Source organism: Lepus europaeus, chromosome 12 (genome assembly GCF_033115175.1).
Source record: "Lepus europaeus isolate LE1 chromosome 12, mLepTim1.pri, whole genome shotgun sequence".
NCBI classification, from domain to species: Eukaryota; Metazoa; Chordata; class Mammalia; order Lagomorpha; family Leporidae; genus Lepus; species Lepus europaeus.
Genome location: NC_084838.1, coordinates 91,158,654 through 91,175,681, shown reverse-complemented (window position 1 = coordinate 91,175,681; position 17,028 = coordinate 91,158,654). Strand labels below are relative to the sequence as shown.

Genomic DNA, 17,028 nt, shown 5'->3' with positions numbered 1-17,028 from the left:
GGGAGGGAAGGGGTCAGGTGCTCTCTGAGGTACCCTGTGACTCGCCATCCAGGGAAGACCCCTCAGAGCTGGTCACAGCAATAGAGTCTTAGCCCACGGCAGGCTCAGTTGACCTAAATAATCAGGACTCCACCCTCAGGAAAAACTTCCCGACTTCGAGATGGCTGGGCATCCCGAGGCTGCTCCATGCAGCTAACCTGTGTCTTTTATGCAACATTCAAATGTTCCAGAAACATGTGGCCTTGTCAGGGCTTGTCACCTGCAGCCCCAACTCTGAAAGAAATCTCACTTAATAAGGCACATATTCCCTGAGTTCTTTCCTATTCAAATAGAGACATTCATTTTTCCTGCATATATTTAAAAGCATTTTGTGGTCATTTTTCCATATTAAAACATAGAGCTAGCCGGCGCCGCGGCTCACTAGGCTAATCCTCTGCCTTGCGGTGCCGGCACACCGGGTTCTAGTCCCGGTCGGGGCACCGATTCTATCCCGGTTGCCCCTCTTCCAGGCCAGCTCTCTGCTGTGGCCAGGGAGTGCAGTGGAGGATGGCCCAAGTGCTTGGGCCCTGCACCCCATGGGAGACCAGGAGAAGCACCTGGCTCCTGCCATCGGACCGGCGCGGTGCGCCGGCTGCAGCACGCCTACCGCGGCGGCCATTGGAGGGTGAACCAACGGCAAAGGAAGACCTTTCTCTCTCTCTCTCTCTCTCTCTCTCTCTCTCTCTCACTGTCCACTCTGCCTGTCAAAAATTAAAAAAAAAAACAAAACAACAACAACAAAAAACATAGAGCTAAATTTACCTCGCTTAAAAAATGAGTATGAGAATTTCATTTGGTAAAGTTGATTACAGAATGGGAACATGAACACATTCTCCGTGAAAGAGGAAATGGTACATAAGAGCAAAGTGAATTTTTTAAAGAGTTATTTATTTTTATTTGAAAGTCAGTTACACAGAGAGAAAGAGAAGGAGAGGCAGAGAAAGAGAGAGGTCTTCCATTTGCTAGTTCACTCCCCAAGTGGCCACAATGGCTGGAGCTGTGTTGATGGGAAGCCAGGAGCCAGGAGCTTCTTCTGGATCTCCCACGTGGTGCAGGGGCCCAAGGACCTGGGCCATCTTCTGCTGCTTTCCCAGGCCATAGCAGCCTAGTCCTTCCTTTACCCTTTTCCCAAAGGGAACAATGATCTCTGAGCCTCTTTCTTTGACTTTCTCTCTCTCTCTCTCTCTCGAGTTTATTTATTCAGTTGAGAGGTAGAGTTACAGAGAGAAGGAGAGACAGAAAGGACTAGTGGATGGTTCACTCCCTAGATGGCTGGAGCTGGGCTGATCTGAAGCCAGGAGCTTCCTCTGAGTCTCCCATGTGGGTACAGGGCCCTTGTCCTTGGTCCATCTTCTGTTGCTTTCCCAGGTGTATTAGCAGGGAGAGAGAGAGAGAGAGAGAGAGAGAGAGAGAGAGAGAGAGAGAGAATGAATGAATGAATGAATCTTTGATCTGCTGGTTCACTCCCCTCACCTGACCACAAGGGCTGGGGCTGGGCCAGGCCAAAACCAAACCTGGTCTTTCACAAGGGTGCAGGGGCCCAAGGATTTGGGCCATCTTCCACTGCTTTTCCAGGCAATAGCCAGGAGCCGGATCAGAGGTAGAGTAGTTGAGACTCCAACAAGTGCTCATATGAATGCTGGCAGCACTGGATGCAGCTTAACTGGCTGTGCCACAATGCTGTCTGCAATCACTCCTCCTGTGCTTGTATGAACACCTTGTACGTATGAGTACGAGCACCGGAGGAAGAGTATTCTAGAATAAATTTTTAGGTGTGGAAATTATGGGTCAATTGAGATTAGCTGTATTTGTTTTAGTGATATGGCCACATGGAGCCCCAACAAGGCAGTACCCATCCACCTCCACTAATATGCCGTGTCCTTCCCCTCGCCCCCAGAAAACCTTATGTAAGATTCTTTTTTTATTTTGCCACTCTGATGTATAAAATACATATATATATATATAAATTATAAAAGAATATAGACAATGCATGCCTTCGATTTTGGAGTTATTCTAGATTTACAGAAATATAAAGATAGTACAGAGTTCCCTTGCCCTTAATTGTTTCTCCCCAAAGTAAACACACATAACCATAGTATGCTTATCAGAAGTAAAAATCCTACATGGGTACATTACTATTAACTAAACTCCAGATTTTATTTGGATCTTACAGGTTTTTCTCACCAGTGTTGTTTTGTGTTTTAGGATCCAGCGTAGTGTTTGGCTGTCCTATCTCCCCAACCTCTGATCTGACAATTCCTCAGTCTGTGTGTCTTCATTACTCTGACAGTTTTAAGCTCTAGTCAGATATTTTAGATCCCTCAACTTGGATTTGTAGGTTTATTGGTTTTGGAGGAATTATCAGAGGTGAAATGGCCTTCTCATCATGCTATGTCATACCAGGTGATATATGGTATCACAATTTCAAACACATATCAAAACAGCAGGAAAGAATAAGTACTCATCCATCCATGGGCTTACACAGTTAGCAATGGTTTGTTTGTTTCTTGATGGCTTTTCAGTGTGGTTGGATGTTTTCATTTTCTTACTTTTCTCTTCCTCTTCTTCCTTTGTCCCTCTTTCCCTTCCTTATTTATTTATTTATTTATTTTTTGGATTTTTTTTTTTTGACAGAGTGGACAGTGAGAAAGACAGACAGAGAGAAAGATCTTCCTTTTGCCGTTGGTTCACCCTCCAATGGCCGCCGCGGCCGGCACGCTGCGGCCAGCGCACCGCGCTGATCCGATGGCAGGAGCCAGGTGCTTCTCCTGGTCTCCCATGGGGTGCAGGGCCCAAGCACTTGGGCAATCCTCCACTGTACTCCCTGGCCACAGCAGAGAGCTGGCCTGGAAGAGGGGCAACCGGGATAGAATCCGGCGCCCCGACCGGGACTAGAACCCAGTGTGCCGGCGCCACTAGGTGGAGGATTAGCCTATTGAGCCGCGGCGCCGGCCTCCTTATTTTTTAACACAAAAGGAGAAAAATACTGGAAATGTAGGTGAAAGGTCATAACAAATCTAACAGAGCTCCTCCCTCTCTTAGCTCAGGCTGCCACGACAAAATACCACGTATTATGTGGCATCAACAACAGGCATCTATTCCTCACAGTTCTGTTGACTAATTCTGAGGCTGGGTCTTGCTGAGAGCTCTCCTGGCTTGCAGAGGGCTGCCTCTTTGCTGAGTCCTCCTATGGCAGAGAGAGAAGAAACTCTGTCTTTTCCTTTTCTTAAGGGCACCAATGCCACCATATTGGCTCTATCCTCATGATTTCACCTAAAACTCGGTCACATCCTCAGGAGAGTTCTGCTTCAACATATGAATTTGGGGTGGGGGGAGAGTGTATGAACATTCAGACCATAACACGATAGCCTTTCAGTTTTTGCTTCAACACTTCCAGTCCCACTCCTTCCCAGTATACCCTATTATACTTTGGGCTCTAAGTTATGAGAGAAAAGAACTCGATTCAAACTCGTAAGCAACAGATGGAATTCATTGGCTCAAAAACTTTGATTGCAAATGCTATGCGCTTCCTTGCTATTTCCTGGTTCTCCTTCCCCTCTGTTGTCACCGACTGTGGAGCATGCACTAGTGGCCACAACATGGACTGACCACCTGTCCCAACGTGCTTCTCCCTTCAGTCATTTCAACACAGGTCCCAGGAATGAGCTTCAGATGAACCTGAAGCATATCCCTGTATCTCCTGAACCAACCACTGGGTTTACATAATTTCCAGGGAATGTGACTCCTGATTACCTAAATGGAGGCTACGAGCCCAGACTTGAAAAAAGGAACTGAGTCAACTTAATTCAGACTACATAAGCTGGATGCAGGAAAGGTGCTTCCCCTAATTAAACACTGGGTTAGTGATACACAAAACGGGTAGGAATCCATGGCAGGAAAACAACTTATGTCCCATACCCCACTGGTGGACATTTGATCCATGTCTGTCTTTTCATCTTGCCTTCTCTGCTCCCACCCCTCAGGCATGACCACTCTCTGCCGTGTCTTAAGCTGTTGTGCCACCATATTTCTTTCAAAGCACTTGAATAGCTTTCCTGAACCCAGTGGTTTACCAAATTGGGGAGGAAAGCTAGCATGGTCTCCATCAGGTTCATGCTTGGGGCCGGCATCATGGTGTGGATGGTAGAGCCACTGCTCATGATGCTGGCATCCCATGTGGTAGCTGGTTTTGAGTCCCAGCTGATCCAGCTAATGCACCAGGGAAAGCAGCAGTAGATGGCCCAAGTGCTTGGGCCCATGCACCCACATGGGAGACTTGGAAGAAACACCTGGCTTTATCACTACTTGGCTCTTTGGCTAAGATCAAGTGAAACTCCTAGCTTTGGTTTGTCCTAGTCCTGGCCATGTGGCCATTTGGGGAGTAAACCAGTGGGTGGAGGATCTCTCTCTACTTCTCTCTCTCTCTCCCTTCCCTACCACCTCTGTCTTTCAAATAAGTAAATCTTAAAACAATCCCCTCTGTATCTCATATTGGAGTTCAAGTGTGAGTTTGAGTCCCAGCTCCACTCCTGACTCCAGTTTCCTGCTAATTCAAACACTGGAAGGCAGCAGGTGGATGGCTTAAAACGTTGGGTCCTTGCCACCCATATGGGAAATCTGGATTAAATTCCTGACTTGTGGCTTTAACATAGCTTAACCTTGGCTATTGCAGGCATTTGGAGAGTGAACCAGTGGGTGGGAGGTTTGTTCATCTCAAAGAAATATAAAAAAATCTCCATATGATTTTTTTTTTTTGACAGAGTGGACAGTAGTGAGAGAGACAGAGAGAAAGGTCTTCCTTTTTTCTGTTGGTTCACCCTCCAATGGCTGCTGCAGCTAGCGCACCATGCAGTGATCCAAAGCCAGGAGCCAGGTGCTTCTCCTGGTCTTCCATGCGGGTGCAGGGCCCAAGGACTTGGGCCATCCTCCACTGCACTCCCGGGCCACAGCAGAGAGCTGGACTGGAAGAGGAGCAACTGGGACAGAATCCGGCGCCCCGACCGGGACTAGAACCCAGGGTGCCGGCGCTGCAGGCAGAGCATTAGCCTATTGAGCCGTGGCACTGGCCTCCATATGATTTTAAAATATAAAAATCAGGAACCAAAATTTGATCTGCTTTTGGTCATTCACTCTATACTGGCAATTATAAACAGTGTCAGTACTCCTTTGTGTGTATGGGGGGAAATATAGAAAGTTTCTAGTACCACAGAGGCTTCCTCAAGGACATATTTTAAAGCTTAATATACTATTGTGATCTTGTCTCTCCCTTCACAGGGTGTTGAGAAATCCAATCTTGGTCATGTTAGAGGCCCCCCGCCCTCTTGTGGAGGTGTGGAAAGTTTGGACTTCATGAACCCTAAGTTGTTCTGCCTGTACCTGTGCCTCTCTTGGGGGACTACTCACCTCCAGGAGTGGCTGTTTTGATCCTATTGCCCAACCCACCACGGGGTATGTCCTGAGCAACCTTTCACTGAGCCTCCCCTTTGGGTCCTGGAGAGAGAATGGAGACTCGAAGCTTTTGGCTCATTTTCCTGACTCATTGGCCAGGTGCCCACCAAGGCTGAGTCAGCCATTCTCAAAGGTGGTCCTGCAGGTGGTTCTTTGTCAACCATTATCCACAGGAAGCAGGATTTTTTTCCCCCCATGGGTAAGTCAATTATTGGGTGATGTGAGATCCAGCTGTCTTATGTCCAACTGTAATGTGAAAATATTCTTCATTTTCTGGGGGAAACATGGCTGCGGAAAAATGTGTTTACTTTTAAACTTGTTTAAAATATTCTAATATTGATGGCTTTGATCCACATTAGCAAAATATTTTTGTGGCCTTCTATTACTTCCATAACGTGGTCCCGAGAGTGTGGAATGAGAAACGCCGACCTAATAATCTTCATGGCGCTGCGAGAATCAGCCCCGCTCCTCCGCACCGGAGTCAACTCAGGCCTCTAAGTCCGTGGGCGTAGGCGCCACGGGAGTTGCTCCCTTTGCCGGGCCACGTCCCCCGAGGGGACACCGGATGGCAGTGTTAGGTATGAGAGTGCCATGAGCCACATGCCATTCCATAGAAGCGAAATCTGGACTACGCCATGCCATAGAAGCGAAATTAGAGACGTCTTGCTCTGCTAGGTTCCCACGACTGAATGCCTCAAGCCCCAGGACACACAGCAAAGGACGCGACAGCCCTGCACTAGCCAGAGGGAGCCTTTGGCTCTCCCAGCCGGCTTCACATCCGGTGCCCGGCCGGAAGCCTCCTTTCCGGTTCTCAAGACCGCGCTCAGGAAGTGACTCATCCTGCCAGCATCTAAGATGGCCACCAGCACACTCGCTGCCACAGTCCATGGGCCGAAGTGGGAGCAAACCCGGAAGTTGCCAGGTTAGGGCATGGAGGCCGCCGGGGGCGTGGCTTCCGGAGGCCCGCGCCTGCGAGTCGCCGCGGCGGGGTCGGGCGCAGGCGGCGGCTGTCAGGCCCTCCTTCCAGACAGCAGCGACTGGTGCCGGGCGAGGCAGGCGGCCCCCAACTTAAGTCCCCGCGTCCCGGCCCGCGGGGCACCTGGGCCGTGCCGGGGCATGGACGAGGAGAAGATGGACGAGAATGAATGGAAATACCATGGCGAGGGCAACAAGAGCCTGGTGGTGGCCCACGCGCAGGTGAGCCGCGGACGCGCGGATGGTCCGCGGGGTTTCCCGTCCCCCTAGTACGCCTTCCCCACCGGTCGGGTTCCTCTTCCCCACAGCACTTCCCTTACCCCGGGGTCGTCCCGGTTTTCCCAGCACCTCCCTCCCGTCCTTCCCCTGTAACGATCCCCTCTCTACCTCTCTCCTCCCAGGGTGGGTCCCCCCGGTCCCCCTTGCAGCGCTGTCCCTGTGGGTCGATCCCCTGTCGCCATCGTCCTTCCCAGGGTTGGTCTGCCCTCCCTCTTTGGCTCCCCCATCCCGCCGTACTTAGTCTCGGTCCCTTGCCTTCCCCCAGGGTCACTTCCTATGTCCCACAGTACTCCTTTTCCGCCAGGATCGTCCTCATCCTTGTACCTCTGCCCTCAGCCGTCTGCCTTTCCCCCTTCAGCACCCCATCTCCCATATTCTCATAACCCCTGTTCGTCTTCCAGGCCCTGTCCCGTGGCAACCAGTACCCCCCTTCTCCCTAGGGCCACCCCTGCCCTCCCATTATCTCCCACCTAGGGTTGTTTTTTGTACCCTCCTCTGCTCTGAGCAGCGTCATGCGGTGACGCTTCTGCAGGAGTGCCTGTCCCCAGCCCCAGGCAGGCCTGGGGGAAGTGCATGGGTTGCTATAGCTCCCAGCACGGAGGAGTTGAGCCTCGTGAGACCACGCAATTGCTGTTTTCACTGCTGCTGTTAATCATAACGGGGTATTGGCGACACATTCTTCTCCGGACTCTTAGAATTTAGAGGGTTGCACCAAGGACTTCCAGGGAGGTGAACCCAGGAAAGGAAGCAGGCGAATTTGTGAGGGGCCAGGTTTCTTCCACATCTTGCTGTTAAAACCAGCCAGGGCTGTGGTGGGCTGGAGGGAGCAGCTGAGGCAGTGGGATGGTGTCGTGCAGGGAGGAGTTTAAGTGGGGAAGTTAAAGGCAAACCAGGGCTGGCTGGATTTCCAGTCCCGCTGCTGTGTGGCGGAGGCTCAGTGCCTGCGTTTGTCAAATAGAGCTGGTAATAGAATTGGCTTTGTGCAGCTGCTGGAGAGAGCAGTTGCGCCAGAGCCCGACAAGTTATACTTTCCAAGTGGTAATTGTGGTTCCCTTGGACAGATAACAAAAGCAGAACTCGGAGAGGACCTGTCCCAGTCCATCTGCTCTCAGGGAGGTATGGCTGCTTCTGTTGCTCCTACGCTGGCTGCAGTGGTCAGGGCATCGTCATAAAGCATAAGCTGCAAACACCCAGAAGCCCCTAGGCTCTGCCCTCGTGTTTTGCCAGGGAGCTGTGCAGCTGGGACTGCAGACCTGCTCACGATTTTTAAGTGGGGTAATAATGGACAAGGCGAGGGGCCGACATGTGGCAGAGTGGGTAGGTCGCCATGTTGCATGTCCACATTCCACACTGGAGTGACTGGTTTGTTTTGGCTACTTCTGATCTAGTTCCCTGCTACTGGGCAGCAGATGATAGCTTAAATATTTGGGTCTCTGCCACCCACATGGGAGACCTGGATAGAGTTTTGGGCTCCTGGATTTGGCTTGGTCCAGCCTGGCTGTTGTGGGCCTTTGGGGATTGGAGCAGTGGATGAAGATCTCTGTTGCCTCTCTGGGTCTCTTTCTCTCTGTTTCTCTGCCTTTTAAACAAGACGAAATAAATTTTAACTAATGGACAAGGTTTACCCACGGCCGCCCTTGTGTGGAGTCTGCTGGGCCCATTGTGTTCTGAGGCTCCAGTGTGAGTTCCTTTTGTTGTCAGGTCACTGTGCTGATTCCCGAATTCTTTGCTACAGCAGATACTTTGCCTTTCAGCTGTGTAATAAGATTGGATGGCATATTTCTGCATGTTCGAGAAAGCTAGTGCTCCTTACAGTGTGGGCTGATACATTCAGTCTCAAAAGTAGCAGCAGGTGGAGGAGTATGAGTCAGGCTGGGAGCACAAGGAGAGCCAGGGCTGGAAGAGCAGGGGCTTCGGTGCGGCCACCTGCCTGTCCCCCCTCTCTGAGCAGGCAGCCCAGCCCTTCCTTGTTGCCAGCTCCAATCATTCCATTGTAAGTCTTTGAAAATTTGCCTACAGCTGTCAGACTGTCCTAATTTTATGTCTGAATTTGCTTTATTATGCCCGTTCCTTCTTGGTGGGCTTTTTTTTTTTTTTAACCTTAATGTTTGAAATCAAGGATTATCACAGCAAATAGTGTTGCATGAAGCCATTTCCTACCAAGATAAGGGTGGTGAAGTTTGAGGGTACCTGCGCCCAATGTGGGTACATTGAAGTGTGCTGAGCGGTCTGGAGGAGAGCCTGCCAGCTCTGCCTTGCTGGCAGGTTTGCTTGGGCTGCAAACCAAGGAGGTGAGAACGAGACCTGGGTAGTAGTTTTTCAGGGCCTCTTGTGTCCAGGGAGAGGGTGTGTGTGTGTATGAGCGAGATTGAGAAGGTGGGTAAGAGGGAACAGGAGGGGTCCTGCTCCTGTGGGGGCTGAGCTTGTGCACAGCCAGGCTCCTGGACTGGGAACAGGTGCACCCTGCTTCTCTGTTCGACTCCCCAGCTCCATCCTGGTCAGTCCAAGGAAGTGCGAGGCCTTCACCAGTTTTCCCAGATAAGGAGAGGTTCGGCTCCCTCCTCTGAAAGGTCTGTGTCTGCTGTCCTGCGTGGGGACATCCTGTGCCCATCCTGCAGAGCTGAGTGTTCCCGTGGGGGTGGGGAGACCTACGTGCTCACTGGCCGTGAGCACCAGAAGACCGTGGCGATGCTGCCTCCTGTGTTACCTGTATATGCAAAGGTGCAGTGAGAGACAAGAGCAGAGTGTTGTCTGTGGAGTGTGAGGCTTGTGGCAAATGGAGTAGCAGAGCTTGGGCTCGGGGAAACGTAGCCTGGCAGCACACAGGGCGAGCAAGAAGATGGACAGCAGGCCAAACCTTGGAGAGTAGGGGCTAGGGTTTTCTTTTTTTCCTCCTTTTTGTGGTTGCTAGAGAAACAGAACTTGCATTCTCTGGGTCATTCCCCAAATTTCTACAACAGCTGGGGCTGGGTCAGGCTGAAGCCAGGTGCTAGGAACTTGATCCAGGTCTCTACATATGTGACAAGGACCCGAGTACTTGAGCTGTCACCTGCTGCCTCCCAGAGTCCCCTTGGCAGGTAGCTAGAATTGGGCGTGGAGCTAGGACTTGAACCCAGGTCTTCTGATGTGGGACATAGGCATCTTAACTGATTGATATCTAAACTGCTAGGTCAAATGCTCGCTGCAGAGAGGAGTTGTGATGGTAGAGGTGGTCAGCTTTCCCATGGTCCCATCTCTCAGAGGGGCCCAGATGGCTCTGGCCAGTGCTAACTTTGCCCATTGGGTCTCGTTCTGTCTTTGCTTGGGGCAGCCATGTAGTTTGATACTTTTCCAGGCACGGTATCTGCCACGTCTTCAGCCCTGGCTAGTGCGGACCCTCTGATGGGCTTGCAAGACTCAGCCTGGGTGCATGGTCTCGGGTAGGTGTCTGGAGCCCCAGGAGTGGACCCCTTGGGCTCCTTGGGCAGGGGCATGTCCCATCTGGGTCCAGACTTTCCTTGGTGCCGTCTGAGGGCGCTGTATCTATGCTAACAGCCACCACCTAGGTCAGCGAATCCTGCACTTCCAAGCACTACTGTGGCTGGACTTCTTTCCACGGCTTCCGCACTTGACATTTTCTCCTTCAGCTTGTTGGTGTTGGTCCAGCATCCTGTCGGGTGAAGGTCGCTATGTCTGGTTTGTTTGATCTCTTTTAAGTGTCCAGGGCACTGAGCCAATAGGGCCTCCTTGGCCCTGGGGTGCAGGAGCAGATGGTGTCCGTGTTTGTCCTGACACTCAGCTATCGTGAAATTTTCCTTCTTGTTGACAGAGGTAACATGAAATACTTTGCCATTGAGCTGACCTGCCAACAAAGAGCATTTAAAAAAAATGTGAGGAAGGGAACAGTGTTGTGGCAAAGCAGGTTAGGCCACTGCCTGCAATGCTGGCATCTCATATGGCATGGTATGAGTGCCAGCTGTCCCGCTTCTAATCCAGCGCCTTGCTAATGAACCTGGGGAAGCAGTGGCCCAAGTGTACCCATGTAGGAGACCGGGATAAAGTTCCTGGCTCCTGACTTTGGCCTAGCTCAGCCCTGGCTGTTGTGGCCATTTGGAGAGTGAACCAGTGGGTGGAATATCTCTCTTTTCTATCTGTCCCTCTCTGTATAACTCTTTCAGATACGTAAAATATTTCTTTTTTAAAAAAAGTGTAAGGAAAGCTGCTCATTTTCATTCCAGCTTTGTAAACTTTCTGATTCTGAGGAGAGTTCTGGTTGTTTATTTCTTGTTTATTTTTAAAATATTATTTGAAAGGCAGAGAGAGACAGAGACAGATCTTCCATCTGCTAGTTCACTCCTCAAATGCCCCCAGCAGCCATGGCCGGGCCAGGCCAAAACCAGGAGCCTGGACCTTCATCTGGATCTCTGGCAGGGGCGGCAGGGACCCAGGAACTGAAGCCTTCCCACGGCGCAGGGAGCTGCATGGGAAGCTGAGGAGCAGGCCTTGAACTGGGCGCTCTGATGTGTGTTACGGATGCATGAAGTGATGGCTTGACCCAACTGCCCCAGATGCCTGCCTAGGGCTCGGATTATTTCTGCAGATTTTTCTGGCAGCTGGGATGTTTGGGCCTTGAAAGTGTGAAGTTCAGCAGGGGCTGTTTTCACTGTTTCTGTTCTCATCTTATGTTTCAGGATTTCTGGTTATAGATCGAATTTTTTTTTTTTTTTGTAATATCACTATGGTTTTAAATATATTTTATGTATTTGAAAGCGAGAAAGAGAAATATCTTCCATCTTTTGGTTCACTTCCCAAATGCCCACAACAGCAAGGGTTGGGGCAGGCCAAAGCCAGGAGCCTAGAACTCCCCCTGGGCCTCTCCCACGGGTAGCAAGGACTCAGCCTCTGGAGCTGTTTCCTGCTGTCACCCAGGCTTGCATTAGCAGGAAGTTGGAGCAGGAGCAGAGTAGCTGTGTCATGAACCTGGCACTTGATATGGGATGTGGATTTTCTTTTTTTTTTTTTTGACAGGCAGAGTGGACAGTGAGAGAGAGAGACAGAGAGAAAGGTCTTCCTTTTGCCGTTGGTTCACCCTCCAATGGCCGCCGCGGCCGGCGCGCTGTAGCCGGCGCACCGCGCTGATCCGATGGCAGGAGCCAGGTGCTTTTCCTGGTCTCCCATGGGGTGCAGGGCCCAAGGACTTGGGCCATCCTCCACTGCACTCCCGGGCCACAGCAGAGAGCTGGCCTGGAAGAGGGGCAACCGGGACAGGATCGGTGCCCCGACCGGGACTAGAACCCGGTGTGCCGGCGCCGCAAGGCGGAGGATTAGCCTAGTGAGCCGTGGCGCTGGCTGGGATGTGGATTTTCCAAGCAGCAGCTTTAACCTACTGAACCACAATGCCCACTCCTTAAATATCAAAGTTTAAACAAAGTATGTGGGAAAGCAGGTTACAAAAAGATGTAGAATGTGGTTCCAATCACAGATATGAGTGGAAGAAAAGTCAGTGTTAGAAGTGATTATCCTTTGTGATAGCATCAGGAATGAATTTTATGTTTTTTTTTTTTTTTTTTTTTTTTTTGATAGGCAGAGTGGACAGTGAGAGAGAGAGAAAGGTCTTCCTTTGCCGTTGGTTCACCCTCCAATGGCCGCCGTGGTAGGCGCGCTGCAGCCCGCGCACCGCGCTGATCCGATGGCAGGAGCCAGGTGCTTCTCCTGGTCTCCCAGGGGGTGCAGGACCCAAGCACTTGGGCCATCCTCCACTGCACTCCCTGGCCACAGCAGAGAGCTGGCCTGGAAGAGGGGCAACCGGGACAGGATCGGTGCCCCGACCGGGACTAGAACCCGGTGTGCCAGCGCTGCAAGGCGGAGGATTAGCCAGTGAGCCACGGCGCCGGGAATTTTATGTTTTTAAAAATACTTTCTAGGGGCCAGCACCGTGGCTCACTTGACTAATCATCTGCCTGCGGCACTGGCATCCCATGTGGGCGCCGGGTTCTAGTCCCGGTTGCCCCTCTTGTGGTCCAGCTCTCTGCTGTGGCCCGGGAGTGCAGTGGAGGATGGCCCAAGTCCTTGGGCACCTGCACTTGCGTGGAAGACCAGGAGGAAGCACCTGGCTCCTGGCTTTGGGTCGGCACAGCGCTGGCCATTACAACCATTTGGGGGGTGAACCAACGGAAGGAAGACCTTTCTCTCTGTCTCTCTCTTTCACTGTCTAACTCTATCTGTCAAATAAAAAAAAAATACTTTCTAGATATCCTACAACAAATATGATTATAATAGGAAAAACACATTTTTTTTTTTTTTTTTTGACAGAGTGGACAGTGAGAGAGACAGAGAGAAAGGTCTTCCTTTACCATTGGTTCACCCTCCAATGGCCGCCACGGCTGGCGCACCGCGCTGATCCCAAGCCAGGAGCCAGGTGCTTCTCCTGGTCTCCCATGGGGTGCAGAGCCCAAGGACTTGGGCCATCCTCCATTGCCTTCCCGGGCCACAGCAGAGAGCTGGCCTGGAAGAGGGGCAACCGGGACAGAATCCGGCACCCCGACCGGGACTAGAACCCAGTGTGCTGGCGTCGCAAGGCGGAGGATTAGCCTAGTGAGCCGCGGCGCCGGCCTGAAAAACACTGAATTTTAAAAAGTTGATGCTCTTTGTTAATTTCTAGTTTAGTTTTCTGTTTTTGAGGAGATAATTAGAAATGTAAGTGAAAATCTTATACACAAGGGTATCCATTAACAGAGTTACCTATGTCAGCGTAAGTGGAATGTTAGCACAGATCATGCTTCTTCCTGGAAGGCCTGGGAGCACATTAGAGGTTTTGTTCTCTCTCTCTTTTTTTTTTGTTCCCAGCTGTATGGCATATTTCCAAGCCTGGGCCATTCTCTTCTCTAATTTCTACTTGAAACTAGTGGAAATAGCTTTAACTTTTTGCTGCCACCAGCATTTTAAAAAGTGTGTGTCTATTTTCATTTACTTGAAAGAGCAATACACACACAGACTCACACACACAGAGGGGGAGAGAGAGAGAACACATGTGTGCAATAGATCTGTCTGCTGGTTCACTCCCCAAATGTCAGCAATAGTCAGAGCCGGGCCTGGCGGAAGCCTGGAACCCGAAACTCCATCCAGGTCTCTCACGTGAGGAGCAGGGGCCCAAGCACTTTTAGAAAACAAGTGTGCTATTCTGCATTTGAGATTTCGAATGTTCCTTGAGGTTGATGCTTGTGATGTAGCTTCTTTCTTGAAGTTCTTTGCTGTCACCTCTGAGCTCATGGGGAGTCCTGCATGTGGCGCCCTCTGTGTGAGTTACTTTGTTTATGCTGCAGTTTCATGGTTAGAGTCAATTCCAAATTGTCTTCCCTGTAGTGATGTTCAGCCCTTTGGTGGCACCTTCCTAGCTTCTGGGGGTGTGAGGCTGTTTGTCCTCTGGGCCTGCTTCCTTCCGTTTTCATCTTCCGGGTGATAGGACCTCGTTGTCCCCCCCCAAGTCAATCAGAGCTGCAGCTACTGGGACTTGGTGTTTCTGTCTTGAGAGCAGGGTCATGGTCCCAGGGCATCCCAGGGTCCGAGGGCCCCAGCCTTGCCCATGCTTCTCTGACTTCTGCACCTTTGGCAGTTGTCAGGTTTTGCAGTCTTTAGGGACTGAGCTGCACCAGCCCCAAGTGCAGGCATGTTGTCGCCATAGGCCTTCAGTGCCCCAGGGTCCCATCCTGTGTGCCACATTCCTCCTACTGAGTCTCCCTCACTCTCTCACCAGTGTTCGCTCCAGGCCTTTGAGGATGGCTGTGGAGCTGCACCGGAGCCACCAACTCTTGGGCAGGAGGCACCTGCCAGGTTGGACAGGGACTCCCACCGCAGCCACCTCCTTTCTGGTCTCACTGCATAGCCTGCAGAGCCCTGAGCTGCCTTCCTCCCTGGCCTCGTCCAGTATCACAGCTCCACAGCTCCGTCCTCCCTGGCACCTGCTTGGTGGCCAAGCCACAGCATTAGGAGCACCTCCTGTGGGCCCTGCCCTGGGAGCCTTGCTGCTCCGCCCCCACTGAGGTCTGCAGAGCCTAGTGGCGCATTTCTGGCTGTCCCAGAGGTAAACAAACACCTTGGCAGACCTCATGTGGCTTCCTGTCTGATGGAGTAGAGCAGAGCAGGGTGGGCAGGGCCCGCGAGGAGGTGGCCTTGAGAGGTAAACATTCGGGGTTCTCCATGGCTCCTTCCTGGGATCGTCTTCACAATTTGGGAGAAGCTGGGGCTGTCTCTGTGAGGCTGGGCTGCGTCTTGAGAGTAACACCTGCGCTGTGGTGCCTTTTCTCTTTTCCTCCCTGAAAGGTGGCCTGACCCTAGCTTCCTCGGGTCTTTCTGTGGCCCTCTTCCTGAGTTTTCCCCTCACCAGATGGAAGAACTGACCTTGGCAGGGTCTTGGACACAATTGGCTTAGTGGGTGGCACCCCCAGTGTGCATGGCCTGTAGTGTCAGGAGCCTTTCTCTGCTTGTCTTTAGTGAAAGCCCTTCATCACCCAGAATCCTATCAGGCTTGACATTGGCAGGTGTCCATTTTAATGAATTGTTTTTTGTGGCCTTTTGTTTTTTATTGCGTGTCAGTTGTTGCTTTCTTCTTCTGCCCAGAAGATACAGGCTGTTGGAAGGAAGAAAGTAGGAGTCTCCTGTACTTCCTCATGCAGGAAAAACTTCTGTTACACTTTGGTGCATCTCCTTCCAGTCTTTTACTAAGTGGATGCCTTTGTTGGGTACTTCAGAGTAACCGTTTTCTACTTTTTAGCGTTTTCTCATACACATTTAGAAGGTATAATTTATTTTTGAAATTTACGAATCTGTGTATAGGCCAGAGTGGAGTAGGAGGGGGGTTGAGAGTGAGAAAGAGAGAGATTTTTCATCTGCTGGTTCATTCCCCTAATGGCTACAACAGCCAGGTCTGGGTCAGGTTGAATCCAGGATCCAGGAACTCCATCCTGGTCTCCCGCATGGGTGGCAGGGGCCCAAGTACTAGGACCATCATCCGCTGCCTTTCCTAGGTGCATTAACAGGGAGCTGTATTGTAAGTGGATACTTGAGTGATAGGGCTTGCCAGCTTTGCAAGTGGCAGCTTAAACTGCTATGCCACAACGCTGGCCCCAGGAAGGTACATTTTACTTTATTTTATTTTTAAAGATTTATTTATTTTATTATTTGAAAGGCAGAGAGAGAGAGAGAGAGAAAGTCTTTCATCTGCTGGTTCACTCCTCAAATGGCTGCAGCAGCCAGAGCTATGCCGATCCAGAGCCAGGAGCCAGGAGTTTCTTCAGGGTCTCCGATGTGGATGCAGGGGCCCAAGGACTTGGGCCATCTCTTACTACTTTCCCAGGCCATAGCAGAGAGCTGGATCGGAAGTGGAGCAGCCAGGACTTGAACTGGTGCCTATGTGGGATGCTGGCACTGCAGGTGGCGGTTTTTACCCGCTACGCCACAGCGCCGGCCCCACAGAGGTACATTTTAAACACCTGATTTCAGATATTTTGATAAGAGGGAAAGAGTTATTTCCTGCAGAACTAGTTAAAAAGTAGTTGAACACAGGAGCCCTGGAGCCCACCTGGCAGGCATTGGTAAGGAGTCCCCTTAGGCTGTGTCTGTCCCACACGCCCAGCTGTGGCTGCCTCTGGGTCATCATGTCCTTCTGCTGGTGAGAGCTGGTACAATCAGTGTTGCCTTTTCACATAATTTATGCCATCTTCCTGCAAGTATGTTGCCAGGACCCGTGGCCAGCCACGTCTCCAAAGGCCTCTGGCTGGGACATCCTGAAGACCACCCGCCTTCAGCAGGCCCAGTCCTGTTAGGCCCCTCATGAGGGCGGTTGGCTGTCTGTGCAGGATGGAGCCAAGTACGTGTGAGTGTTGGTGTTGGTGTTGGTTAAGTTGGTCTTTAACGCTGCTGCTACTTCAGTGGCCCCAGGGGTGGGTGCTTGGGTTTCTGGTGACAGTGTTTGGGTAATAATCGGGTGGGTGGAGAACGTAGTTTCCCTGGAAGGGGTCCTGGGGCTCCTTTGACTTTCTTGTTTGGTGGTGGTTTGGTTACCCAGTGGGAAGGGAAAGGGGGAGACTCCGGCGAGGACCGCAGGGGCCTGAGGACAATGCTGTGAGAGGACGGGACAGGGGCAATAGTCAGTGGTCCATCATGGACTTTGCTGTTCAGGCCCGGCAAGGCCCGTGTCTGCCAGCTTGTCCCCCCGCCCCCCATGAGTGTGACAAGGAGGCTGACAACTGGAGAGACCTGGAGACCCCTGAGGGTCCGGGGGGCGGCGCGACCTTGACCTGACTTCTCTCC

General features: G+C 51.4%; 1 protein-coding gene across 1 annotated transcript in view; it reads left to right on the top strand.

Annotated features, from left to right (window-relative positions):
- Window positions 1-6,471: 6,471 nt before the first annotated feature.
- The window catches only part of IPPK (inositol-pentakisphosphate 2-kinase), a 65,309-nt gene continuing 54,752 nt past the window's right edge, over window positions 6,472-17,028 (top strand). Inside the window, exon 1 of the mRNA XM_062208498.1 lies at window positions 6,472-6,684. Coding sequence (XP_062064482.1) covers window positions 6,604-6,684 — 81 coding nt within the window. The 5' untranslated portion in view covers window positions 6,472-6,603. The remainder of the gene's footprint in view (window positions 6,685-17,028) is intronic.